Raw genomic sequence first — 27153 nt, 5'->3', positions numbered from 1 at the left:
CAACTCTTAGCAATGAAGAGCAGCTGCTTAACAATTGTTTGTCAGCAAATTGTCAAGTGTGTTGTTTTTTTTTTTTTTTTTTTTTAAATATTGTAATTAAAATATGTCCTGGGGTCACATTGTAATATTATATTACCCATCAGCCACCAAGGGCAATAGATTTCCAGTGACTTTACACCTAGTAGTAACAGGTCCCCAGTGGCATTACCTACTACTCACAAGTTTACATAGGTACCTATTGTAATATGTCATTATTGTCAGTATTGAAATATTGTAACCCCCCTCCCCTATCCCTGACAGCCAATACATATTATTGGACATGATGCATAACACCTAAATCCACAGTACTAATAGATCCAACCTCCTCTAACCCCATTGGCATTATACCTCCACCTCATGCAAAGCACAGCGGGACGTGCCTCATCACCATAGCTCCTGGGGAATTACCCCTCCCCCTCATGCAGATCACAGCAGGGCATGTTTGTCGATCCGTCTCCCTGCTGCAGCTGAGATCAGCCTAATAGTGCATGCACAGCATTCTTGGGTACATAATCGGCAGTGATGTTGGCAATCAGAGAAGCTACCGGAGGAAGGAGATGATGTAACAGTCTTTGATTAAATGGTTTTCAACCACGGAGAGTAGAAAAAATGTTTTGTTTTGTTTTTTTTATCTATTTAGCTTAAGGATATTAAAACTGATCTCCGGGTGAAATACTTTTTTTTATTTTTTTTTTTATTCTGTTTAAGATCTCTTGTCAGAGTGTAGTCCTTTGGCCATTAGTTTCATGCTAACCGTTGTTTGTTGGGATATTTGTTTCTATAGGAGTCAGCTAAGGTTTCAGAGTTAAACCCTAATGCTAAAGTATGGGGGAATCACATGCTGCATGTGGAAGCAGGTGGTGCTGCTGATGGCGCTGTGGACCAATCCTGGGAGGAGCTGCCCGATGAACCTCCAGATTCCTCCAAAGAAGGTACCAGCACTCCAGTCTTAATTATGCTCTAGAGGTGTTTAATTTTGTTGCACACAGGTTTTTTTGTGCTTGTATATTTTATGCCTTAACATATTTTATTTATATGGCATCACCAAGTGTCTGTAGCGCGGTACAGGAAAAACCACAAAATTCACACAATCAATACAATATTAAAAGGTTAAAACAAGACAGTACAAGAGGAAAATTCAAATGGTGTTCTATAAAAGCAACAAAGAGTAACCGCTAAGACCGTGACCATTGCTAACCGTAGCATTCAGTGACCCAGTGTCCTGGGAAGGGTGGTCAGAATGGATCAGAGTTGCAGACTGAGTCGGAGAGCATTGCAGACTAGGATAGTGCATGATGGGAACCAAGAGTGTGGAGAGCCATGCTTGTAAAAGCTTACAGTCTATGAGGTGGAGCATAACTGGGAAGTGAACTATTAAGAAATATGGAAGGGGAGGCACTTTAAAAGCGAGCTGAGCTATTCGGTTGGGATGGACAGGTGAATTTTTAGGGCACACTTGAAAGAGTACAGGCTGGTAGATGGTCTGAAAAGACAGTGTAGTGAGTTCCAGAGGAGGGGTGCATCACATAAGAAGACTCTTGTGTGGGGGGAGGTGTGGAGGCAATGCGACAGTCAGAGGAAGATTAGAGTGAGCTAGAGGGAGTCTAAACTGAGATTAGATCAGATATAACAGGGAAAATAACGATCGAGTGATTTCGAAGAAGTTAGTAGTTTAAACTGGATTCTTTATGGGAACGTTGTCCAGTTAAGTAGAGGAGAGATTGAATTGGTGATGGGACGAGCATCAGTGTTGAGTCTTTATTTAAGACCAGAGATGCGAGGGAAAGGAAGACCAGAGAGGGGGAGGTTGCAGTAGTCCAGGAGAGAGCTAACAAGGGCCGGAACAAGAGTGTCTTCATGAATTAGTAGGGCTGAAGCCTTTGCATGTTGCACTGATGTAATCTGCAGGATTGAGAGAGAGCATGAATGTGGGGGTTGTAGAAGAAAGGAGCTAAGAATGACACCCAGGCAACAGACTTAAGGGGGACATGAGAGAGGATAGTGTTAGCAACTGAAAAGAATGAGGTGGGATGGAGAACAGGGTACTCAAGTGGTGGAGAAAACAAGGATCTGTGGTTATATTGTTTTTTAATGGTTTGTCATATGGTGCCGATCATTGTGGCTCAACGAGCATTTATTCCTATTGCCATTTTAAAACTATAGGTCAAAACTGCCAGTGATCTGCGTATTTGACCGCCCACTCTATAGAAAATCGACCCCTGGTTCTCTCATATGTATTTCAGTGTTTCCTACTTTAGGGTCAAAAAACATGGGCCCTCATTCAGAGCCGTACGTGACCATCGCGACCATCGCAACTGTGAGCCGGAGCCTGCGGTTGAGGTTTTCAACCGCAAGCTCCGGAGTGATTTTGGCTCTATCAGAGCCAAAATCACTCCCACTGACATCACTAGTGATGTCAGTGGGCCGGCTTCTGACGGGAGGCGTTCCCGTGGGAACGCCCCCGTCAGGGAGGCACGCCCACCAAAGGGGGCGTGCTGTCAATCAACATCGACAGCACGCCCCCTTCGATCAGACACAACAAGCGAAGGACTGTCCTTCGCTCGTCGCGTCTGGCGCATGCGCACGACGGAGCTCCCTCCGTCGTGCGCATGCTCAGTGCAGAACATCGACCCACTTGCGAGCGGACAGCCGCTCGCGAGTGGGTCTGAATCAGGGCCATTGTTTCCATTTTTAGGGTGGTTGGGTACCTTGTTAACGGATTATGTTATTGATGTCTAATTGTGATATTATAGTTTCACTATTACACTCTGCAAAGATGAGGCTTGGTAGCTTCTGCTCATAGGATGCATAATGCTCTCGACAGCACATTAACATAGTTCCCTATGTCCTAAAATTGTCAGCATATTGTTTTGACTGCATGATAACAAATCCAAAACGCATTAATGATCAAACAAATTGTATGGTTTATACTTGTGCACATATATAAATGTGTGTATCTATCTAGATCTACAGTGTTCTCCCCTGAAAATCTTTCCAGCCGGGTGGGGGCCTTCGCAAGAATAAAATGTTTTAAATCCTGACCTTTATAATGATTTAAACTTGAAATAACTTATATATTAATTCTCTTCTTCTTAGAGGCCCAGATACTGTCCCCACTTGCATGCTACACAGAATATATTTTTTATACAGCTCTACAGATACTGGCCCCATTTGCAGGCTCTCTTTTTAATCAGTTCAGGTGACTGTTCCCGCCTGAACTTTTATACAAGAGGAGGGACCTTTGCCCTCCAGCCTGACACCGCCCCTGCACTGTGGTGGACAACTACCCCCCGCCCCAATGCCACATCCCCTGCTCGGCACTCTTCCCCCGCCCCAATGCACCATATCCCATCATCTAGAACCTTCACTAACATGTCCTTATTGCCGGCGGACACTGAGTCTCCAATGTGAAGAACGCGACTTCTGTGCAGCTCGGCATGGTATCCGTGGCAACAAGGACACACTGATGGTGACCGGGAATGCGATGCATTGGGGCGTGGGGGAAGTGCCGGGCGGTAGGCTGTTTCTGCCGGGCGATGCGCCCGCAGAAAACAGCCTGGGGAGAACACTGATCTATCTCTCTATATTTGCTTTTGATCTAGTCTTTATCCTTTCAGGTCTATTTGTTTTAATCTATTATGAAAAGGGCATTAATACAGTATTTGAGGAAGTGTTTGGAAGCTGTGAAAGTGTTTGGATTCAATAGAACACTGTAAATGTAATTACGCCATAGCTGCATATTCAAACTGACCTTTTCCTTGGTTGCTTTCCAAATGGAACACTATATGAGAACAGTGCAAATACAAAGCTCTGCAGTCTAGTGTAGATTCCTTTTTAGTAGGTGCCTTGTGCAGAATGCATGGCATCAATTAGTCTCTAGACTGAAGTACTCTGATTGTATACTTTGTGAACTAGACTTCAGTTGTTATGCTTTAGTTGTATGCTGTGTAGCCATATATACTTTTTAGTTTAATATATCATATTGTTATACTGAGGGAAATCGAATTTGAAATGGTTTATTGATTGAGATTTGATGATTCAGGACTGGATGCCAATGGTGATGGTGACAGGAAAGGACACAAGGCTGTGTTAGCACAAGACCCATCTCCATCACTTTCTGTGTCAGACCAAACAGATATGAATACTATATCTCTGGGAAACTCAGAATATGAATCTATGCATGAAACCACCCATTCAGGTACTAGAACTTCACTGATAGAGCTCGATATACTCTTTTCTCACTTGTGTCTGAATTGTCATATTTCTTTCCAAAAGTTTTCTAAAAGTTGTGGACTAAAAAAAGAAAAAAAAATTGGTATGAAAAATTTAATTTTTAAAAATACATACAATAAAATGGGTAAGCCATTCATAACAGGACTTTCTAGTCTACAGCCCATTCTCCCAACTAATAGATCCACAGTTGACATATTGCTTTATCCTTTGACTTTCATGGCCTAACAACCTGGACAGTATTGAATATAAACTGCACTGTATGAGGTTGTCAGAATCTTATTGGACAGCTCGAAAGGAGCATAGTCCTATTGTGTATACTGTGTATATGATTCACAGGTTTGCCATGCACCAGATTTTCTTCACAATGTTTTTGCCATATGTAAGGTTTAAGTTGCCAGATTTCATGCTGCCTAATTAGTGTATTTGGCTGTTGACCAGATCAGGTTTGACAGCTCAAGTTGATTTAACATTGTACTTCATCAATCTTGATAGTTATCTGTTCAAGGCTGATGGTCATTTTGGGTCAATAAGCAAAACGGTGCCCAAATTTCTTCTTACAGGGGTATTAAATATGGGAGCGATAACATCGTTTTTGCGTTAATATCGGAGGTGTGACGTCATTATCGCAGGTTTTACTTTTACTCCGTATTCAATTTCTAAGACTTATCGCAGTTTTGAAAAGTCTTTGATAAAAAAACGGGGCTAACTTTTCACCATTGAATAGGTGCCGAAAAAAAGTGCAGAATTGGGGTTTAAAGGTGCAGGCTTAAAAAAAATAGCCTGCACCCCTGGGACTGACATTTAAAAAAGAACTGTCAAAAAAAGTAAAAAAAAAAAAAAATAGGGACACCCCAAAAAATTAATTTAAAAATTGGGGTGAAAAAAAAAAAGTATGCGGCAGGTGTTTTCTAGAATAGATTTATAGCGGCAGGTGCACAAATGCAGAATTTTTAAAAACTTACTTTAGGGACATCAAAATATGCTAGTACCCATTTTCATGTACCCCAAATTTGATGGGACCACTTAAAAAGACGAAAAAAATCACCTAAGTGCTCTTCTGCATCACTTCTTCAATGTCGGGAAAAAAACACCTGCTGCGGCTATTTAAATCCCCGACTTTCAATTAAAGGCTAAAACGGGGGTACCCATAGTGTTCCCCCATGTTTTTACAACTTTAGGGGGTCTTACAATTATTTTAAGGAAAAATTCGTAACTTTACGCAAATCCAACTTCGGAGTTTCCCGTTTTCGTTAATTTTATATTGAATACGGGGATAAGCGGGAGCGCGCACTATACTTTAACGCAGGAAAAAACTCCGATACGAAACGTTAACTTCGATAGTGAAGTTAACGTTTCATATTGAATACCCCTCTTAATGTTCCATTGTATGAGAGGGAGTTGTGTTTATTATAGGGAGTTACCTTTGTCAATTGATTTTGCTTAACTGAGCTGCCTTATTATACATTATTTTTTATTGACCTTTATTTTGATTAAAACTAGTTAAACTGTTGCTTTATTTATTTAGGTTAAGAAGGTTCACTATTGTGTGGGACCACTGTTGGCATTAGATGGTTGATTCTCATTTCATGTTTTCGATATTCTTTGTTAAATACTTCTAAAATGTCCGAAAAGTTCTGTTTCATACCTAGTTTATATAGGATTATAGGAGTTAAATATAAAATATTGTTTAGACTGCCACCAGTGTAATAAAAACTTTTTTTAAATTATTTTCACCCATTTCTACGGGTGATCATGTTTCATTTGCACTAGAAAATAGTGAAGTATAATCTAATTAAGGTTTTAAAGAAACTTAAGTTGGTTACACACCTGACAGATATATCTGCAGATGATGGTAGTTTATACACACTGAACGGCCATCATCTGCTTGTGCCCTCGGTTCCTGGGGGGGCAGCATCCGGTGGGCGGGTCGGGAGCGTGTCCCGCTCCCCTCCTCTTGGCTGCCGCTGTGTGTGTACGGGCAGTCTGCCGCCCGCCCGTACCCACCTGCCGATGGACAGATATATCTGCAGACATATCTGTCCATTGGCTGTGCAGCACAGCCAATGCGATATGTCGGTGAACGACGACATTCACTGACATATCGTGGGTACACACCCGACGTGCAGCAGATATATTGGCCGATCAATTGATCAGCCAATGTATCTGTCAGTGTGTACCCAGCATAAGTTAATACTTTCTGCATTCCTTTTGTTAACTTGTTCGAATATATTGATCTGAAAGTCTCAATTTTACATTCTCCACCTTAATCACAAATATAAGTTTTTCTTAAAATCAGATTCTTGCTTGTATGGCAAAAGAAAAAAATAAGTTTGGTTGTCACCCTCGGAATCTTGTCTTCATAACACAAGTTTATGGGAACGCGGTCTTCTCAAAAGAGATGGATGAGAGCTTTGGGTCTTGTTGAGTAGAGGTCATGCCTTCACAACTGGCTGCCCATTTTACTTCACACTCCCAACACTATTTTTATGGTCTGCAGCGCTCACGTAAAATGACTAGGCAGACACTGGAGAGGGACAGCCCCGGTGGGGTGTTCTATATGTACAGGGTGCACTATTTTGCTGTAGTCTCTTTATTAAAATGCAGCTGGCCCAGAAACAAAAATGATTGACACCGCCTTAAGTGTTCTCCATTTTGTATAAATAAGGTTAATGAGATATCTAGTGAACTGTTGTGAGCACTTTATGCAATACATCCTATAAAAATATATAATTTAAAATAACTTTTTAAATTATTTTAAAGTAATTTAACGTTATAAGCTTTTTAAAGTAGGGGATCCTAAATGTTGACGTATGTTTCAATTACTCAAACTTTAATATTACGGTTGTAATTTAGATTACTTGTTTGCCGAAATATATATAATTATATACTCTCTCAGTAGTGTAGCTTAAGGCTCATACACACTTAATGATATGCTCCATGAGTTATCCCTTGAACTCCTGGGCTCAATGTCAGAAACTACATTTGAGCATACACACTGAACGATATAGTTCACTATATCGTTCAGTGACGTTACCCTGCCACATCCCAGAACTTGCGGAATCTGACCATATCGTCAGATTGCCCTGCAAATTCAGGCGACGGAAGACATCGTTAACGATCCACGGTAGCACGCATCTTTAACGATAACGTGTATACACACTGGATGATATTGAACGCCATGAACGATAATGGTATCGTTATTGTCCATATCGTTTACTTTATCGTCTAGTGCACAGGTTCTCAAACTCTGTCCTCAGGACCCCAAACAGTGCATGTTTTCCAGGTCTCCTCACAGAATCACAAGTGAAATAATTGGCTCCACCTGTGAATCCTTTTAAATGTGTCAGTGAGTAATGAACACACCTGTGCAGCTGCTGGGTGACCTGCAAAACATGACCTGTGTGGGGTGCTGTGGACAGAGTTTAAGAACCACTGGTCTAGTGTGTATGAGCCTTTAGGACCTGCACTGGGGGAGAGGGGGGTGGCAAGCAGGAAGGAGTGCTAGTAGTGATATATTAGGAGTCTGCCATACATGCATGATCTCTAAATGGCCACAAACATCTTGAACAATCTGTGCCCGCTCAGAAGCAAAATATCGTTCGGAAAATTATGTAAACTGGCATGGGAGTGGATCAGTGATCTCCGTAAACCCATACCTTGATTACTGTCTGCTCCAATTATTCTGGTATAGAAGCCAATCTCAAATGCCCCCTTCCCACCCCATTAGAGACAGTTGCCGTCATGCTCTTACAAAATAAAGTGTCAGACTCTCTTATTTCCCTTACAGACTGCTCACTGTGTCATGTTCTCAGTATACTTATGAGGAGTGTTTACTCTGTCAGTATGTTATAATATCGTGAGATTAATGTGCTACCAATATTCATAATGTGGCTGCCGATTCACTTAAGTAGGCTCTTTGTTTACTTTAATCAGAAAACAGTATTGTATTAATGTTTTTCATTTCTTTCCTAATTAATATTTAGGAGCAAATGATCTACCACAGCCAGAAGGTCAAGAAGACCTCCGCGATGTGCTTAAAAAAACACTGGAATTTTGCTTATCTCGGTATGTACAGTTGTTACAGTAATGACTGTGGAACTTCACAAGCCTTGGGGTTTTGTAGTGTGTATTAGCCATATATGTTACAATTAGAGCAGGTCAGAGTTTTTAATACATGGGTTCCCTAACTGGCTGCTGTGGCACCCTGGGGTTCTTCAGGACAGTTGCAGGGATACCACCAGTTGATGGTCCAGAACCAAATTAAATTTATAGTCCATGTGATAGGCAAAACCAGTGCCGGTGGCTGGCAAACATAATATATGTGGATAAAGAGAAGCACAACCTTGTCCTCTAATACATAACTCAACCTAAGGATGCCAGGAAAGCTCAATTTACTTAGTTTAATAATTTTTGCAGCATTTCTTAATAAGAAACTTTTGACCTGGTGGTGACTTGAAAAAACTGCTGAATGAAACTGCACTCGCCAATGATATCGTAAAGGGCTATATTTAAACGTCAACGCTTCATAAATATTGCCCACAGTTTTACGTGAACAAAGTTTTTTCCCATTTTCAGATCATATTTCTGTTGTATCAGACGATCATGCTAATGGATTTTCCTTGAAAATAAGCCACACAAAGGGCCTAGTTTGGTAGGAGATGTGTTTTTAATACAGATCAATTTCATCTCCCAGACCCTTTTGTTATAGAGAAGAGTAAAGTTCACGATTAGACCGAATGGGGCAATTAATTGTTTTTGTGCTGCGATCTCCCTTCACTTTAAACGGGACGGTATTCAGTTGTTTTGTGCCGGCTAGCGCCTATTACTTTCTGCACCTACCGCACCCACATGTTCTGGGCTTAGCCATATCAATAGGCTAAATCTGTCTAAAGTCCTGGTTTACATGGAATTTTTGCCGGTTTCTGCTCGCCAACTCAAGAGAAGATGCAAGAAGAAATATAGGTGCCCGCGGCATTCATGCCCTTCGACAGCAACAATTGAGTAGCACAACGAGATCTATGGCCGCGCTAAAACAGTTGAATCGCCCCCAATCTGCTCTTAAGAATGGCTGTTTATTTTTGTTTCCGTTGGTTGGCTTTTTTTTTCTTTTACACCCACATTTTAATTTCCTAATTGTGTAATTTTGACATTTATAATCTAAAATTCTTGTCTTTTTTTTTTTCTTAAATTTTTTTATTTGCAGGGAGAATCTTGCCAGTGACATGTACCTTATATCTCAAATGGATAGTGATCAATATGTGCCAATTATGACTGTAGCAAATCTTGACCATGTCAAGAAACTCAGCACTGACATGGACTTAATAGTAGATGTATTAAGATGTGAGTATTGTTCCATTTATTTTATTATGCATTACTGGACCTCCTTTTATTCATTTTTAAGTACACCTGACGTCTGCAAACTATGAATCCTGCAATTCTGAGGACGTAATCAAATTGCTTATTCTTTTAATAACCTTCTATAAATCTGGGTATTCACTTATACGAGACAGTCTACCTGAGAGTCATGTTTTTGGAACTGTACTTGTATACGATCAGCAAAAACAGCGATATGGAACTTTTAAATCCAGGACTTTTTTCACATCATTCTGTATACATGATTTTATCTTGATAATACCTGTGTGCCATTTTTTTGCTTTTTATTTGTGGGCAAAAGGTTCTACCATCAAAACTGAGGTGTACTCTACTCAACAAGCATCAAGCAGTGTGTGCCAAAGCATTGGCCACCCTTTAATCCTATATTATACAAACAAGAGGTGGAAGTAGTAGGTCACAGTCCAAGCTTGTCACATGGATGCACTTTACCATGCAATGCCTTGGCTTATTGTTTTCAGCTTTGCAGATTTTCTGTAAAGCATTGTTTTCCAAACTCATTCCTCAGGGAACACTAACAGTGCATGGTTTCCATCTTTCCTAGTTGTTGTGCTGCTCAGCTATATTACTGACTTGCACATTTTAGAAGATTCACAGGTTGGTGCTAATTATTTCACTTGTGATTCTGTGAGGAGACCTGGAAAACATGCAATGTTAATGCTCCCTGAGGAATGAGTTTAGGAAACCCTGCTTTAAAGTAATGATGTTGCAGCGAGGAACACAACCATAGTAACACCTACATCAAAACAGCTAAACTATCAGTTTTGCTATAATAAAGGTATATTGAACATTTTTTGCTGGATAACCCCAAAGGTCCACTGAACGGTGACAACCGAGGAATAATCCGGGTCGTTACCCATGTGTGAAAGATGTTAGTACAGAAAACCCTGGCTTCAACCCATGCTTAGTATCCTGGGTCTGAGCTGGGTATTAAAGCCAGGGTTATTTGTCTGAATGGGGTATTTGTGACAAAAGGAAAAGTAATGGTAAGGTCTATAGCAACCAAACAGATGCTAGCTATCATCTTCTAGTATCTATCAGATATGATAGATAGTGCCTGTTGGTTGCTATGGGCAACACTTCCACTTTTCCTTTAGAAAGTTTGATACATCTTGACTTACATTTTCAACTATGAGACCTGTCTCAGATCTTTCCTATTGCCAGCATTGGTAAAAGCGAAGCACATTGGATCTAAGCACAGCTTACATGTCAGCCACTGTTAGATCAAGATTACATTGATTCTGTCAGTCCCACCATGCAAGGAAGGTCGCTGTGTACTCTATAATTGCATCTCTTAAATGGTATAAATAGATGTAATTTATCTCCTTGGGGCTGAGGTAAAGTTTAACCAAAGTCATTTTGTGGAATACGACTTGGGGGGTTTCACACTGCTGTGTGTATGTGTATATATAAATACGCCTGTTTTAAAACAGTTCTTTTGCACCTAACATTGGACTGACGCAAGTGTGCTCTAATAGTAATGACGGCTCAGACACGAATCGTAGGGAAAGTTTGACTACAGAGGTACAAAAGACTGCTTATGGGTGAATATACACACTTGGTTTCATGCACACTTGTGGGAGCAGTTATGGTATTCAACTTTGCCCCGTGTGAGCAAGCCCTAACCTAGGTGCAAAAAGTTAGTCAGGTTTGCCCTCTTAAAATCTTTCCACGGCCTCAAGCTTAAATGAATGCCTTCATTAATTCTGCTAGATGGTGTTTTCATTGCATATAGTTTATTAATAACATTCCTTCTCATAACTGTATTACTGTTTAATATAGCGTATAATGATGTAGAAAGAAGATTGTTGGCCTAGTGTGTTTTTTGTTTTTGTTTTGAAATAAAAAAAAAAAAATCTTAATGCAGATCACCGCAATTAAATATTAAATTATCTTGCATTCCAGCTTTGCCTTTGGTCCAGGTGGACGAGAAAGGTGAAAAAGTCAGACCAAATCAGAATCGGTGCATTGTAATTTTACGGGAAGTTCCTGAATCTACTCCAATAGAAGTAAGAATAGCCACATTCAGTAATTCATTATTGTAAACTGAACAAGTATAATTTTAAGTGGATTTTTTTTACACCCACTTGAAATAAAATGTGATTTTGTTTAACCCTCAACATTGTTTAGCTAATTCTGTATCGACACTACCTGTTTAATCTGTATGATTTCTGCTTATGAAAATCACTCCCTTTTAAGCTTTACAATAGGAGTAAGCCTTTAAAAGGTTCCTGGAGATTGTATACACGTGATATCTCAAGCATTGCAATCATGCGATTGCATAGCAACCGTATCAACTAAATCATGCTGATCAGCTTTCTTGGATAAGTTTGGTCTCTGCATGATGAGACCATTTCTCAGCCATTAAAATTTATAGAAATCTTTGATTTCATTAATTACATTTTTGTTCTGTTTTTTTCTTTGTTAAATTTAGGAAACCAGTAATGTGCTGATAAAGTGAGTTATCAGTGAGAACGATGTGTAAGGCTCATGCAGAGAGCCAATGGACTAACGCACAATGATATCAAATCAGAACGAACGTAGAAGCATAACATAATGTTGTTGCTTTTCATAGTATTTATCACAGAATGTTTTTTTCTTGATGGTTTTAAGAGTTATTGAACTACAAATGTTGTTCCTCATAACTCCTGGTTTGAGCATCCATAAATAGAATAGTACTCGGGGCTATTTAATTACAGCCTGTGGCAGCCACGTAACGCTGATTTCTGTTGACCTCCACCTGAGTCTTGAACAGAAATTCTTGATAAATAAGGCTTTCTGCCCTTATGGCGGATGCTGCGAACACATTAACCTATAGCTCTGGGTACTTATACGGGAATCTACGCATTAGCAGATTTACCACGCGAGGAAAACTGCTTTTAATTGACCAACCTCTGGCGTTTGAGGCAATCACCATTTTCCCTGCACTGTAAATTAACGAGGCTAATTGAATCTGGCCCATAGATCCAATTGTATAGATCACCTGCGCATTGGTTATCTAAATGGATAAGATGTTCATCAATATTACTTTCATTATTTAGTGGTTATTTATGCTCTCCCATATTTAGCCTTGGATGTGCTCCTACTAGTGCACTGTCCCTTTAAAAACTGACTTAAAGGGGATTAATGGAAATTACTCATGACAACTTGAACTGAAATCATAGAATGCGTTGCTCATGTTTTTAAGCCACCATTTCCAAATGTTGCAGGGATTTTTTTCTGTGGTGTTATATTCAGTAATTTTTAATATCTGTACTAATGATTTCCATTGCTTTGTTTTCCAGGAGGTAGAGGCTCTCTTCAAAGGAGAGAACTTGCCGAAGTTTATAAATTGTGAATTTGCCTATAATGACAATTGGTTCATCACATTTGAATCGGAAGCTGATGCACAACAGGTAAAATCACTTTTAAAAGCACTTTAACATTGATAGTCAAAAGTATAACACTGGGGAACAAAAAATGTTTTTTTCTTGCCAAGGATTTAAGATTGGTTTGAGAGTACTCGCAGGTCCTATTTTTGCATTTGATCTTCGCTATAGCTGAACTGGCTCCAGTTTTCAAATTAATGAAAAATTATAAAATGAAATTATTTTCTAGATTTGAAGTACCTTACTAGTCTAGGCCTGCTTTACTTAACAGAATCGACTTAGGGCAGTTGTTAAAAAGCAAAACTATTTCAACAATAGCAATAATTTGTTTTATTTGTGATAACGTAGCTGGTAGTCACATTTGAGACACAACACATTCAAATCTCCTCACTAACACTGGGAGGAGGCGTGGCAGTGAACTGCTGAGCCTGATGGGACATCCGCAGACCACCGCCACGCCTCCTCCCAGCATACAGCAGGGGCGGAAGTAGACTGTTGTATTATGGGGGGCGAGTTAATGATTAATTCCCCCCCCCCCCCCCCCCCCGTTTACTTTCACTTGCCTCCGCTGCTCCGGTGATGTTCCCCCTCCAGACTTTGGTCAGCTGCTCTCCCATCCTGCACTGCGACCTGGTCAGCTGTTTAATGCAGCAGCTGACCAGGGTCACAGTGCAGGGGCCGGGAGACCAGCTGACTTAAGGGAGGACATCACCGGAGCCCGATCTTCGGTCCCTGGGCCGAGGTAAGTTGTTTTTTGTTTTATTTTTAGCAGTGATCAGCGTGTGGTCTATTTAGACCACACAACTGATCACAGGGTGTGAGGAGCCGGCTGTGATCGCTTCCTCCCCGGCTCCCGGGTCAGGTGACAGCCTGTCACTTACACATCCCCCTAACTGAGAGACCGGAGCTCCGATCACATCACAGCCCAGCCATTATCATCTCTCTCCTCTGAACTTAATGATGCAGAGGAGAGAGATGATAAAGGTCGGACGAACTGTGCTAGGGGGGACGATCGCTCTAATTGCACCCCCTGGCATATAGTGAGGAGCAATGGAGAGGACCGAGTGACACAGTTAGCACACCTCCTGTTCCTTTGTTCGGCCCTCTTTGTCCCACCACAACCAATTTCCCGCCGTTTGGGCTTGTTTTTATTCAGTATGTCCTCGGCTTTTGTTGGGAATTAGCACTGAATATGTTAAACAAAATGTCTTCACCGTAAAAATGTGTTTTCCTCGAAGACTGTGTACTTACAACCCTGATGTTTTTTGCTTTATTTGTGGCAAATATAGTGTTGCAATAGAAAGAGAAAAAAATATAACTATTCGTAAAACAAGCGTATCAGGCTTAATTTGGATGTCACATAAGCCAGCAAGACCAGATTTGGGTGCCTCACAAAGTCTGTAAAACCTGCGTGGAATCACACTGCAATTGGACTAAAGGTGATCGAAAAGGACTTAATTTCGGCATACCTATGGTGTGGTATGAGCCAAAAGATCACTTTAGTGACTGCTATTTTTGTGCTGTAAATGTGTATGTTATGAATCGATTAAAGAAACGCAAATGGGAACACCCAAGTATGAATTCTGCAAAACAACCGATACCACATAGCGAAGATTTACCTTTACCATCATTCCGTTTTGTGCGAAGTTCAATGTGATGATGTGGAAATGTTAATTTCATCCAGTGCAAGTGACAGCACAGATGAAAGGAAGTTCGAAGAAAGTTCCTCTACTCCAAACAAATTTTCTCAAAAAGAACTAAACTATTTAATTCGTGACTCGAAAAAAGAAGCAGAGCTTTTAGCATCCAGACTTCAAGAAAAGCACTTTATTGAGCCGGGTGTTACTATAACGTCGTATCGAAGTAGAGAGCAAGCCATACTGCCATTTTTTAGCCAAGATAACAATCTTGTGTATTGCAACAATATTCTGGAACTTCTCCAGATGACGGGCTTACGAGAATATCGAGCAGAAGACTGGCGGCTCTTTTTGGATAGTTCTGAAAGGAGCTTAAAATGTGTATTACTGCACAATGGGAATAAATTTGCATCGATTTCGAACGGCCATTCAGCAAAACTTTATGAAAATATCAAGTTAGTCTTAGAAAAAATAGCTTATTCTCAGCATCCGTGTTTGTGTAGATTTAAAAATGGTAAACTTTTTTTCTTTGGCAGCAAAGTGGATGTACCAAGTATCCTTGTCACATATGCTTATGGCATAGTCGTGCAAAACAAAAGCACTGGCAGCAAGCCGTTTGGCCTCCAAGAGAAGTTATAACTGTAGGAGAAGCCAACATCATTCATGAGCCCTTAATTGACGGGAAAAAAAAAATCATACTGCCGCCTTTCCATATCAAACTGGGTTTAATGAAACAATTTGTAAAAGCATTGGACAAGTCAGGCGATTGTTTCACGTATATTTTTCGAACATGTTTGTATCTTAGTATTGAAACATTAAAGGCAGGAATTTTTGACTGCCCACAGATATGGAAACTGGTGAAGGATCCAAATTTTACCACATCTATGACTGAAACCGAATCTGAAGCATGGCTGAGTTATGTGTCTGCCATTCAGAACTTTTTGGCCAATTACAAGGCGGACAACTAACATGACTTAGTCCACAACATTCTAAAATGTTCTGAGAAAGTAGGTTCCAATATGAGTATTAAAGTACACTTTTTGTACAGCCATTTAGATCACTTCCCGTCCAATCTAGGAGATTTCAATTTAAGCGAAGAACAGGGTGAACTGTTCTACCAGGATATTCAGGTAATGGAAGATATCAAGGAAGGCGGGATCGTCGCATGATGGCCGATTACTGTTGGAGTCTGCAGAGGCACTGCCCGCAATAAGAATACAAAAGAAAATCCTACTAAACACTGTTCTCATAGCTTCCCAACACTTATGCATGTAATTAACCTGTGTCTTTTTGTAACATTTTACGAATCAAATTTAATCAGAATAAAAAAATATAATTTTAACTATTTTTAACATTGTTTAATTTTTCATACATATTAATGACGTATGCATATCTCAAAATCTAGAGCCAATTGAAAAATAAGCATGGCATATTCATGATTAGGAGCACAAAATTAATTGAAATCGACTCTTAAATCCCTGGCAACAGATTGACTGTTCCCCAGTGTAATGTCAGTAAGTGGGGCTGTACACAAACACACAGAATTTCTGCCGCTTTGCATCAATTTGGGCTCTACCTGTAGTGTTTGCAAGGGTAAACACTCAGTACAATATATGAGTTCTACCGGAACAATATGATTTTTGTCTGTGAATTTTGCGTTTGCTGGCGTGTTTTATTGTCATGATGTTTTGTACGATGAGGCTCCTAGTGCATGCTGTATACTCCAAATTATTTTCTAACGTACAGTAGTGACACTACATGCTAACAGGTACACACACAAACACTCAAATGTACTTATTATTATTGCTTGACGTTTTTGTAGTGTTGACAATCTTAATGCTTCTGAGCTTAATTATATGTGTGTACCAGGGTGAGGAAAAAAATTTCCACACTCCAGTTATATTAAAACTTATGTTGGCCGCACTGCAACACTTTCCGTACTAGGTCGCTGTCTCCCCAGTCACTGCTGTGCAGGTTTGAACGTGTTATGTCAGTACATTTGTGACTGCAGTGCAAGAAAAAATGGCTGCAGCGTGTAGTGATTTGTTTTTTGTGGTCTGAGGGTGTGTCTTGTGCCGATATTTATCGAAGACTTTGTGCACAGTATGGGGAAAGTGTTTCATCGCGAAGAAGTGCGTATGAATGGATAGAGAAGTTCAAAGAAGGTCGCACAAGTGTCAGCCATGAAGGAGCCGGACGCCCGTCCACGACTGATGAGAACATTGAGCGTGCACGTGTACTGATTCTGTTGGATAGACAAGTGACAGTAGATTATGTTGCAAATCAGCCATGGCTCTGCCTATGCAATAATTCACAACCGACTTGGGTTTGAAGACAGCGGTGCATTCGTTCCTCGCAGCTAAGCCTAAAACATTTTTTAATGAAGGAATACGAAATCTTGTTGACAGATGGACAAAGTGTATAGAAAAGCAGGGAGATTATATCTAAAAATAATGTATTTGTTTTTCTGAAAGTTGTTTAAAATAAATTCTACAGCCAGAGTGCGGCTAATTTTTTACACTCATATATATGCGTGTATGTGTTAACTCATGAGTTTATAAATGTCCATGGTGGGTATGGCATAAAATGATGACACTTAAGATTTTACTTTTCACTAAGTGTAAAGGCTGCATGTTTTACGCGCACCGCAGAGACAGTAATACACAAGTTCAGCCCTGAGGATGTCTATGTGAAGACTGTCCATACTGTATACTAGGAATTTGGTGAAATAACTGTTAATAAATATCTACCTCCCCAGTAATTCTTTTTGAGTCCACTAATTTGCTGTTTTTTTATTTTACTTTTATGTTAATGTACTTAATACTTCTGCTACACTGTCTCATAGGCTTACAGATACCTGAGAGAAGAAGTGAAGACATTTCAAGGAAAACCAATAAAGGTAGACTGGCGGATATATGTTACAATTACCAGCTTTATTGTTACTATAAAAAGTACTAACTTGGTTAATCTGTCTCTGTAATTTCAGGCGAGGATAAAGGCGAAGGCCATAGCGATAAATACATTTTTGCCAAAGAACGGTTACAGACCTCTGGACATGAACCTGTACACACAGCAGCGCTACACAACTTCCTTTTACTTACCTCCAGTGTATAGTCCTCAGCAGCAGTTCCCACTCTACAGCCTAATTACCCCACAGACCTGGTCTACTGCACACAGCTATCTGGACCCTTCTTTGGTATGTTCTTACTGTTCCTCCATCTTCTATTTATTTTTATTCCTTATATGTTGATGCTTAGAACTAGTCATTTGTATTTATTTTATGTAATATTATGTAATATTTTTTAATCTGTCTCCTTTTTTGAGTTCTGTTGGTTTATCTTTATGCCAGCCCTCTTTTGTGTGTTCTGGAGTCTTGTTTTTTAATTGTTGTTGCAAGTCTTTGTTTGTACTCTATGTGAGACACACACACACACACACACACACACACACACACACGTTTATGTATGTCTCTGCTACATGGTTTCTCTGGTGGTTATATAAAGTTGCAAGATTTACATAGTACACATAAGGACTGTTTCTGAGTTGTAAGCAAACGTGCAGATCTTGTACTGCAAGATTGCTCTCAGTGCCTCTTAAGCTGCAGCGTAAGTGACATGCTGCGGCCGTTTTGGGGCCAAGAAGGGGTGGCGTCGGCCAGCGTCCCAAAAAAGTTCTGATAACTTGAAAAAATTTTTTATTTTTTTTGTGTTATGTAAAACTAGTGTTTGCTGCTCTTCAAGATTAAAACCATTTTCTAACGCCTTAAATCTCTATCACTATACTACACTCCTGGGCGCACCTCGGTCCCCCATCTGTGGAATGTGTACCCTTGGTGTCTCCAGCCAAAGAGGTACCAAAGGTAGAAGACTTTGTATTATCTGTTCTACTTTCAGAGTGGTTTATTACTATGGGTTCGCATTCTCCAAATTTTTGCCACCTCTTTCTTGCCCCTCTGCCAACCACTTAGAGTTCATTGAAGAGGAACACTTAATGGCGTTATAGGTTTCTGCTAGTATATCGTGTCATTTTCTACTAGGCGAGTAAGTTATAATGGTATGTTGAGGGGATTTTTTTATGTAATGGACTAGAAAAGTATGGCTGTAGTACATGTGACAATTGTGTTTTGAAATGCTGGTCATTTGGACTGTTATTGATAAGTGGATATTGGAGGTTTAGAGCATTCTTTGTTCCACTTTCGTACAGCGCCTACTATATTAACTACTTCAGTGCCTGCGTGTAATCACTGTATAACAGCTTAACTAGCTTTTAATTTTTGTGAGTTTTCTGTCTCTGCTTTTTATTAGGTTACGCATTTCCCTAATACTGGATTCATTAATGGGTTTACATCTCCTCCTTTCAAGCCAACAGCATCACCTTTAACGTCTCTTCGAGCCTACACACCCAGGAACAGGCAAGTAAATGTAAAACCTGGGGCCATAATAATTGAAATGTGCAGTTCTGGAGGTGACCCATGGGTGATGACGGCAGTCCTGGAAGTGACATGGGGCAGTGAGGGCAAGAGTGAAAGATGCATAAGGCAGTGATGGCAGGCGCTGGAGGGTCGGGGACATTGGGCAGCTGGCCAGGGGACGCCCTGGAGGTGGGAATTCACAGATGGAGTTTGAGAAGGTGAAAAAAGTTCCAGAACAACACAAAATATTGATGTCTAACTTATGCAGCATCAAACACCTTTTGTATGAAACAAACTTCCTAAATCCAAATTGTTTCTATACTGCTTAACTGTCCTTGGACTATACAGCAGAGCAGGCTTAAGTGAACACTATAAGTTGAGCTTTCAGTAGCACCAATAGATGCGTTACTTTACCTGTCTTGTAGCTGTACATCCGTTATATCTGTATTAAGCTATTTAGTACAGGGTTTTTTCTAATTTGTAAATACTCATTGAGCCATATTTATTCGAAATAGGGATGTGTCCTCGCGCCTGGTTCACTGCTAGCACCAAGCGTCTTTTTAAGCCATTAATGTGTCGGTGCTGATTAATTTGATATGTGACACTTGCATATCTGTGTGCAATCGAGTCTCTCATACCCTTTTTATACCAAAGTCCCCTGTCTGACCCGGGATTTGGAATACGTTTCCAACCCGGACCTGTTTACCACATTGTGATTGGGTGGTATTCGGAAGCAGTCTGTGACAGCTGTCACGGGGGGTTGGGGGATGAGAGATTACAGCTTCCCTGTATGGTCCATTTTACAGCCTCCCAAATGACAAAGTAATGGACCCCCCCACCCCCCCGTAATGGACCACTGTGCCATGGCGTCCCGTCGGGCGTTCAGGGGGAGTCTGGTGTTTTTGGCGCTTGGTGATTACATCATCTCCAAGCGCCGGAACTGCACCCGGGATGTTCCTCGGTCGGCGCCGCAGTAGAAATAGGGTAAATCCCGGGTCTGACCCTGCTTTGAACAGTGGGGGTCATTCAGACCCGCTCGTGAGCGGGTCGATGTTCCCCCACTGCGGGTCGATGTTCCCCCACTGCGGGTCGATGTTCCCCCGCAAGTGGGTCGATGTTCCCCCGCAAGCGGGTCGATGGTCCCCCACTGCGCATGCGCACGACGGAGGGAGCTCCGTCGTGCGCGTGACCCAGCGAGCGACGGACTCTCCATCGCTCCGGGTCTCACACCAAAGGGGGCGTGCTGTCGATGTTGATTGACAGCACGCCCCCTTTGGTGGGCGTGCCTGCCAGACGGAGGCGTTCCCATGGGAACTACTACCGTCTCAAGCCGGCCCCACTGACATCACTAGTGATGTCAGTGGGAGTGATTTTGGCTCTGATAGAGCCAAAATCACTCCAGGGCTTGCGGAAGCGAGACCCTACCGCAGGGTCTCCGTCGCAAGCCCGATGGTCGCGATGGTCAAGACCATCGCGACCATCATCATGGACGCTCGCTATAGCTGTGGGTGGTCACCCACAGCTATGCGAGCGTCCATGAGGACGCTCCAAAAAAAGTTACGAGGGCCCTGATTCAGAGCGAGCGCTCTGGTCAGAGCGTTCAGCTCTGAATCAGGCCCAGTGTTCCGAATACCGTGTCAGACCGGGGATTTCGGTTGAAAAGGGTATTGGAGGAGTATTTGATGAGGGTTCCTCACTGCTTTCATTTTTAACATCCTCTGACATAAAAAGGACACGTCATCTTCCACAACAATATTTTTTGAGTGACCTTACAGAACAGACTGCCCTTGGAATGCTGCTTAAAGTCCTACTTTTTGAAACAATGTCAAAGTTTACAATTACAATATAACATTAACACAGAGTTAGATTGTGATGGCTTGCTTGGTGTCGTAGTTTGTTTTATTTGTTGTGCCTTGGTCACGATAGCTGGGTTGTCACCAATACAAAGATGAACTCTAATAGTCTGTGCCAGTCAGTCTGTCTATGAACTATATTGTATTTTAAATGTCAATAATTAGATATGTTGATTATTTAGACACAGCCTATGTCAATGACTTATTACAGGATAGGACCCTATACTAACCTGATAATGCAACCTATTCTTTAAACTTTGTAATAATTGGGAGGGCACAACATAGACATACAGCTAATGTGTATGTATACCCCTTAATCAACAGTTCACAGTGTAAAGACCATGCTTGAACCATTTCTCATGTTAATACATGTAATGATAGGTATTTGTATGGTCTGGTGGTTCCTTGTACATCTGTGGTAACTGGTTATATGATGGGGTGTGTTGATTCCGCACGGCTCTTTTCGTATCGAGTGCTGGCCCGGCCCTCTCTGCCACTGCGTTCTGCTTCTAATGGCGTGTTTGCTGCTGCTGCCAGCCCCACTGTCCAGCCGTGCCGCTGATCCAGTTCTCCACTGCGCTTCATCCCAACCTCCTCCCACTCCTCTCCGTCCCATCCGTCACCAATGCGCGCACATTGAGGAGACGGAACGTAGGAAATTAATTCTATAGATTTATTAAATTCTTTTGATTAAAAATAGATCTGTTACTTCATCCCTCAAATCAGTCTTTGAATAATAATCTGACAGGTTATTAATATAATTGTGAGCCACACATACATATATAGGAGTGGGGCTGAGTATATTGTAACGTTCGAGCGTCATATATAATAACTAGAAAATGATTGCAGGAAATGTTTGTATACTGCACAGACCAAATGACCAGCCTGTGCTTAATACATAACTGGTCTGTTGTATAATGTGCTGAGCACAGGCTGATGTGGTATGAGCCCACTAGTGATTGCACTAGCTTGTGCTCACATTACTTCAGCTGGGGTATACTATTGTCATTAAAATAGTGGCTTGTGTCCACTAATACGCAGTACCGCAACCCTATTCCCTGATTACAGGGCAAACGTTCAGCATGTTGCTACTCATTGGGGTTAGGGTTAAGCTGTGGTTAGGTTTAGAGATAGGGATACATACCTCATCAATGCAAAAGCATATGGTCGACCTGCCGACTATATTCATTCACAATTTTGTCATTGTGAATGTCAACATTCTAAATGTCGACGTTTTGTACCACACTCTATTACACAGCTCATAACCACAAAAAGCTTTTTCATGCCAGCCCGTGCCCCCCTCCCAAAAAAGGGTTTACCACCTAACCTCCCCTGAAAAGTTATGCACCAGCCTATTTCCCTCCAGAAAAAAGATACCACTCTAGCCTGTGAGATTAGTCTGTACCCTGCCATGCGCCCGCCACCAATAAAACAAATGATTGTGCACCAGTCTTTGGTTATCCCTACAGAATTATTAAACACACAACATTATTTCTCCAGCTTTGTTACAGTTAAAGCAAATATGATGAGATATGTAAGTGTGTTTCTGCTGTAAAGGTCTTTTTCTTATTCATGTCTCTCGGCCAGAAACCACCTTTGACTGGTATCTTATAAGTCGTAATGAAGTTCAGCCCCTCCACAGTGTGATTGACTGACTAATGGCCCGTACACACAACGATCAGATATCGTTGTCTGATGACCAGCATGTGCTGGATGATCGTTATCGAACATCCAGCACATGCAGCATCCCCCAAACGACGTAATGATCCCGCAATCCCCAAACGACTTGATGATCCTGCGATCAACGATCGCGGTTTGCTATAGTAAACAGGCTAACCTGGTCGATATCGACCAGGTTGGCCCGCATGCATGGTCGATATCGACCATTGTCTGGTCTTTGAAAGGGGTAATATTCCGGTCGATATAAACGATTGAACGATAAATGATATCGTTATCGTTTATATCGACCAGAATATCTGACCGTGTGTACGCACCATTAGCTGAGACTGATCTGTTACTTGTACAATAGGGGCCATAAATTAGCCAGTGACACACTTGGAATTTAGTTTTTTAGGATTGTACTTCGCAGCAAGAGAATAGAAAGCTGCAGGTAGCATATTCTGTATGTGACACTTGGTTTTAACCCATAATTATTCATTGACATTCATAGTTAGACAAGTGGACATATTTTAGTACATATTTAATGTGATTGGAAATCAAATTTAACCCTTAACAAATAGGATGTCTTAATTTGTTATTATTTTTTTAGGAATCCTGGCAAGACTCATCTTCGGCATTCAATACCTAGTACAGATAGGGGTCCCGCACTTCTTGATGGTCCAACTATCTTCAACTTTACTACTGATAGATTAATCAATGGTGTGCGTGGGCCTCCAGCACGGCAGCCAGGACAAACTAGAACTAAAATGCCAAATACGGCAAGTTTTGTCAAGAGGGATGTCGGTACTGGTCGAGTGGAACCTACCACTATTGAAACCTCCCCTGGTCTTGGGAGAGGAAGGTGAGTTTTGAGACCATAATCGTTTGGTTTTATTGAGTCAAGTACATGATTAGTTTGTTGAACCAGTGTCCAGTAGACACAAAATACTGTATGGGCAGCTGTTATACTGCACTGCATGGCATGTATGTTCCCATTCTTGTAATGAATAACAAATTATCATCTTGTATTCCTAGGAAAAATTCTTATGGCTACAGAAAGAAAAGGGATGACAAGTTTGTGGTGAGTTACTTAAACAAATTTGGAAGTAGCTTCTGTGGCTTATTTAAGTTTTAAAGATTATTGGTATGTTTTACACCTGCAGACCAGGTAAATACTGCTTAGCGATAACAACTGTGATCGTTAAAGTTAAATGTGACCTCCAGGTATACCTAGATTGGGGTTCGGTCATACAAGGTGAGGGGTTTAAGGGTGGTTTGATTTAGGATTTTTGGGGGGGATAGGTACTATATATATATTTATAATTTATATATGTTGGCAGGCATGGAATGGTTTTTGTTTTTGTATTTTATTCTGATAGGTGATATTTTGTGTAGATTATATAATGTCTAGACAATATGTCTGTTAATATAATTTATCCTATATAGCTTTTAGACCGTGTGGGCTCAGATGGCGCCTATGGGTCCGCGCGGTAACATCTGCACAGTTTGAGATGGCTATGTTTCTGTTATTTACAATGATTTATGCTACTTATATGTGTATCATTCAATCAGAGCACTATTATGTGTTGTATATTTTATGCCTGCTGATAATATTAGCTTATTGTGTCTTTTGTTGTTTTGTTTGGGTGCGTTTTCGAAAACGCAATAAAAATTATAATATAAAAATAAAAAAAAAATGTGACCTTTAGTCGTGCACTGTTCTCTTTGTGCTGTACTTGTAAAGTGCTATTGAAACTGGTGATGGGTTATGGACATATATGGATATTCTTTCTTCTTCTTCAGGGTCCATAGGGATCCACAGGGATACCATGGGGTGTAGGTGGTTGGAGCTAACCGGGCACCAAACAGTTAAAGCTTTAGCTCCCCATATACCCCACCAAAGGCAGATCAGTTTGAATTTGGTGCCTGCAGGAGCCGATTGCCCCAACAACCTTCGCCGGTGCCGCAACACCGGTGAGCGGTCCGGTGATTACAACGGGGGCCAGCATGGCTTAGCTAGCCGCTCCACTGGAGACCCAGGGCTGCAGCCGGATAAACGGGGAATCACGTTTTATGCAGTCCTTACCTCCGGCTATGGAGACTAGCCGGAGGACGCTGCAGTGGGGTGTCCGTTTCGCCCGTACCCCCACTAGACCACCAGGTCATCTAAAAGCTGGCATCGAGGACTGTTTGTTGAGGCCAGCGGCCCCGGCGATTGATGCAGCACTGGGTAGGTAGGCTCTCCAACGTTAGCTCCTCCCCCAGCTCAGAGCGCGATCCCTCATAAGAGGTTTCCCGCCTCTGAGCTGTCCCCCCTCCCACTGTGAGATGCTCAGCAGCAATTGTGCACAGCATTGCCGGAGTTACAGGTCTCAGGAGAATCAGGTGGTCTGGTCTCCCTGTATATTTCTCCCCGGAGCCAGGTTATACAGCGCTCAATCCTACCACCCTATTGAGGCTAGAGTAGTTGATTCAGTGCCCATTGCAAGTATATTTATATGCATTGTATGTGATTTGTGCTAGCTCTGCTGTTGTGATATACTGTCTTAAACTTTCTGACTGTCAGTTATATCTATCCCTGCTGCTCTTTCTTAACCCTCAACAACCAGGTGTATTGGTGTTCATTATTACTTCACATCGACCTGTATCTGTGAAGGGTGTCACATTGCATTACTAGCTTTACACTGATTGTGAGCTGCTGGCTGGTTAATACTATGTCTTCTAAAGGCATGGGTAAATAGGAGCCTGCGGCCCCTGTACTTGGTTACTTCTAGATCCTGTTCAGCGGGCTTGTCCCCTCAGGATTCCAAACGGGACGGTCTGTGTGGTATTTGTTATGTACCACCTTTCTAGCCCCTGTCCAGGAGCCACGTTGGGTGCCCTCCTTATCCCAAGTTATGATACAGCTAGTGGACCGCTTGTCAACCCCCACGCTGCCTCCCACCATGAGGTATCCACAGCTATTACCGCCTTCTATGTTGGTTATCCCTATGCATCCTTCTTGGATGGATGTTTTTGCCCACTCAGTTCAGAATATGGCTCAAACCTCTGCCGCCTATCAAATGTTACAGAAGGACAGACCAGTAGCCGCCAAAGCACATAGGCGGACTGTATCATTCTCTCGGTCCACCCAGCTTTCGGATTCTGACGCAACATCTGAGGAGGCAGATGATGCACAAGGTTCTCTCCCCGGGTTGCCCTCGGCCGAGGAGGACCTTCATTCAACAGTGAATGTCCCTTCTTTAGGGGTGGTTAAATCGATCCTGAATATAGAGGATGATGAACCAGCCCCTAAGCCTAAAACCCTGATGTTTAAATGTCAAAATGTGAGTAAGGCTGAATTCTCTCAATCAGACCAGCTTGTGGGGGAAGCTTGGGGTTACTACTGGCAAGGTTCCAGGTCTCAAAAAGACTAGCTTCTTTTTACCCACTCCCTACTGGTGATTGTAAGAAGTGGGAAGTCCCTCCTACTGTTGATTCACATGTGGCCCGCTTAGTCAGAAGCTCTTCGCTGCCTTTACCGTCTACATCCTCACTTAAGGATGCTACAGATAGAAAACTGGAAACTTGCCTCAAGTCAGTCTTCTCTTTCTGGCAATATTACTCGGATGGCTATGGCCGTGGCCTGGGTAGCTAAGGCTATCGAAGCATAGACAGAGGCACTAGAACACAGCCTGCCATCAGACGTTACCAGGGAACAACTGGTATACATCTCCCATATTCAGGAAGCAGCCTCTTGTTTTGGAGAAGCTGCGTTGGATACTGGCCTCGTTGCCTCTAAGGCGTCTGTGACCTCGGTAGTCACCTGCCGGGTCCTTTGGCTACGGTCCTGGAAAGCGGACGCGGAATCCGAGAGAGCCCACAAATCCTTACCCTTCTCTGGAAACAGACTGTTCGGTGCAGAGTTGGACAAAATCATGGCAGCCTCAAAATCTGCCTTTCTACAATCAGCAGCTGCCACTAAGCCTAGGCCGTCCTCCTTTCGCCCTCAGGATAAGGCAGAAGGACAGTCATTTCCCATGCAGCCTAGTTCTCACAAGATCCAAGTAGTCTTGGTCGGCCAGACATCCAGCTTCCGACGCTGATGACAATCCCTTCGCATGAAGGGGCGGGCCTCCTCCTTGGGGATCCCAGGGTGGGAGGCCGACATCTTCGATTTGTCGACTCCTGGTGTCAAACAACAACAGACGCCTGGGTCCGAGAAGTGGTCTCTCAGGGGGATGCCCTCACCTTCCTGAGGCTTCCCTTCCCAGCTATTTTTTTGTACAGGTCCCCAATCAGACCCTATCAAGGCCCTGGCCCTCCAGGAAGCAATTCACTCCCTGCTGAGTTCAGGTGTGATAATACCGGTTCCTTCAGTTCATCGATAAAACTTTTTTTATTCAACTCTTTGGTTCAGAAGCCAAACGGGTCTCATCTGCCTATTCTGAATCTCAAATCCCTCAACAAATTTATCTAAGTACCCAAGTTCTGCATGGAAACTCTACGATCAATTGTCCTGGCATTGGAACCTGTGGATTTTATGGCTTCTCTGGACATTCAGGATGCATACCTGCATGTGC

The 27153-nt window shown here is 41.9% G+C and overlaps 1 protein-coding gene across 2 annotated transcripts in view; it reads left to right on the top strand.

Annotated features, from left to right (window-relative positions):
* The window catches only part of LARP4B (La ribonucleoprotein 4B), a 102073-nt gene that overhangs the window by 65473 nt on the left and 9447 nt on the right, over window positions 1–27153 (top strand). For both annotated transcript variants that reach the window (XM_088445443.1, XM_088445441.1), the window contains 11 exons: window positions 824–971; window positions 4082–4237; window positions 8256–8337; window positions 9476–9612; window positions 11569–11672; window positions 12948–13058; window positions 17514–17567; window positions 17655–17864; window positions 18973–19079; window positions 23202–23453; window positions 23627–23672. In XM_088445443.1, the coding sequence (XP_088301569.1) occupies window positions 824–971; window positions 4082–4237; window positions 8256–8337; window positions 9476–9612; window positions 11569–11672; window positions 12948–13058; window positions 17514–17567; window positions 17655–17864; window positions 18973–19079; window positions 23202–23453; window positions 23627–23672 (1407 nt within the window). The remainder of the gene's footprint in view (window positions 1–823; window positions 972–4081; window positions 4238–8255; window positions 8338–9475; window positions 9613–11568; window positions 11673–12947; window positions 13059–17513; window positions 17568–17654; window positions 17865–18972; window positions 19080–23201; window positions 23454–23626; window positions 23673–27153) is intronic.

The sequence above is a fragment of the Taudactylus pleione genome, unplaced genomic scaffold, assembly GCF_031769625.1.
Source record: "Taudactylus pleione unplaced genomic scaffold, aTauple2 ptg000380l, whole genome shotgun sequence".
NCBI classification, from domain to species: domain Eukaryota; kingdom Metazoa; phylum Chordata; class Amphibia; order Anura; family Myobatrachidae; genus Taudactylus; species Taudactylus pleione.
Note: the sequence above shows the minus strand (reverse complement) of the source record. Positions and strands in the feature narration are given on the sequence as shown.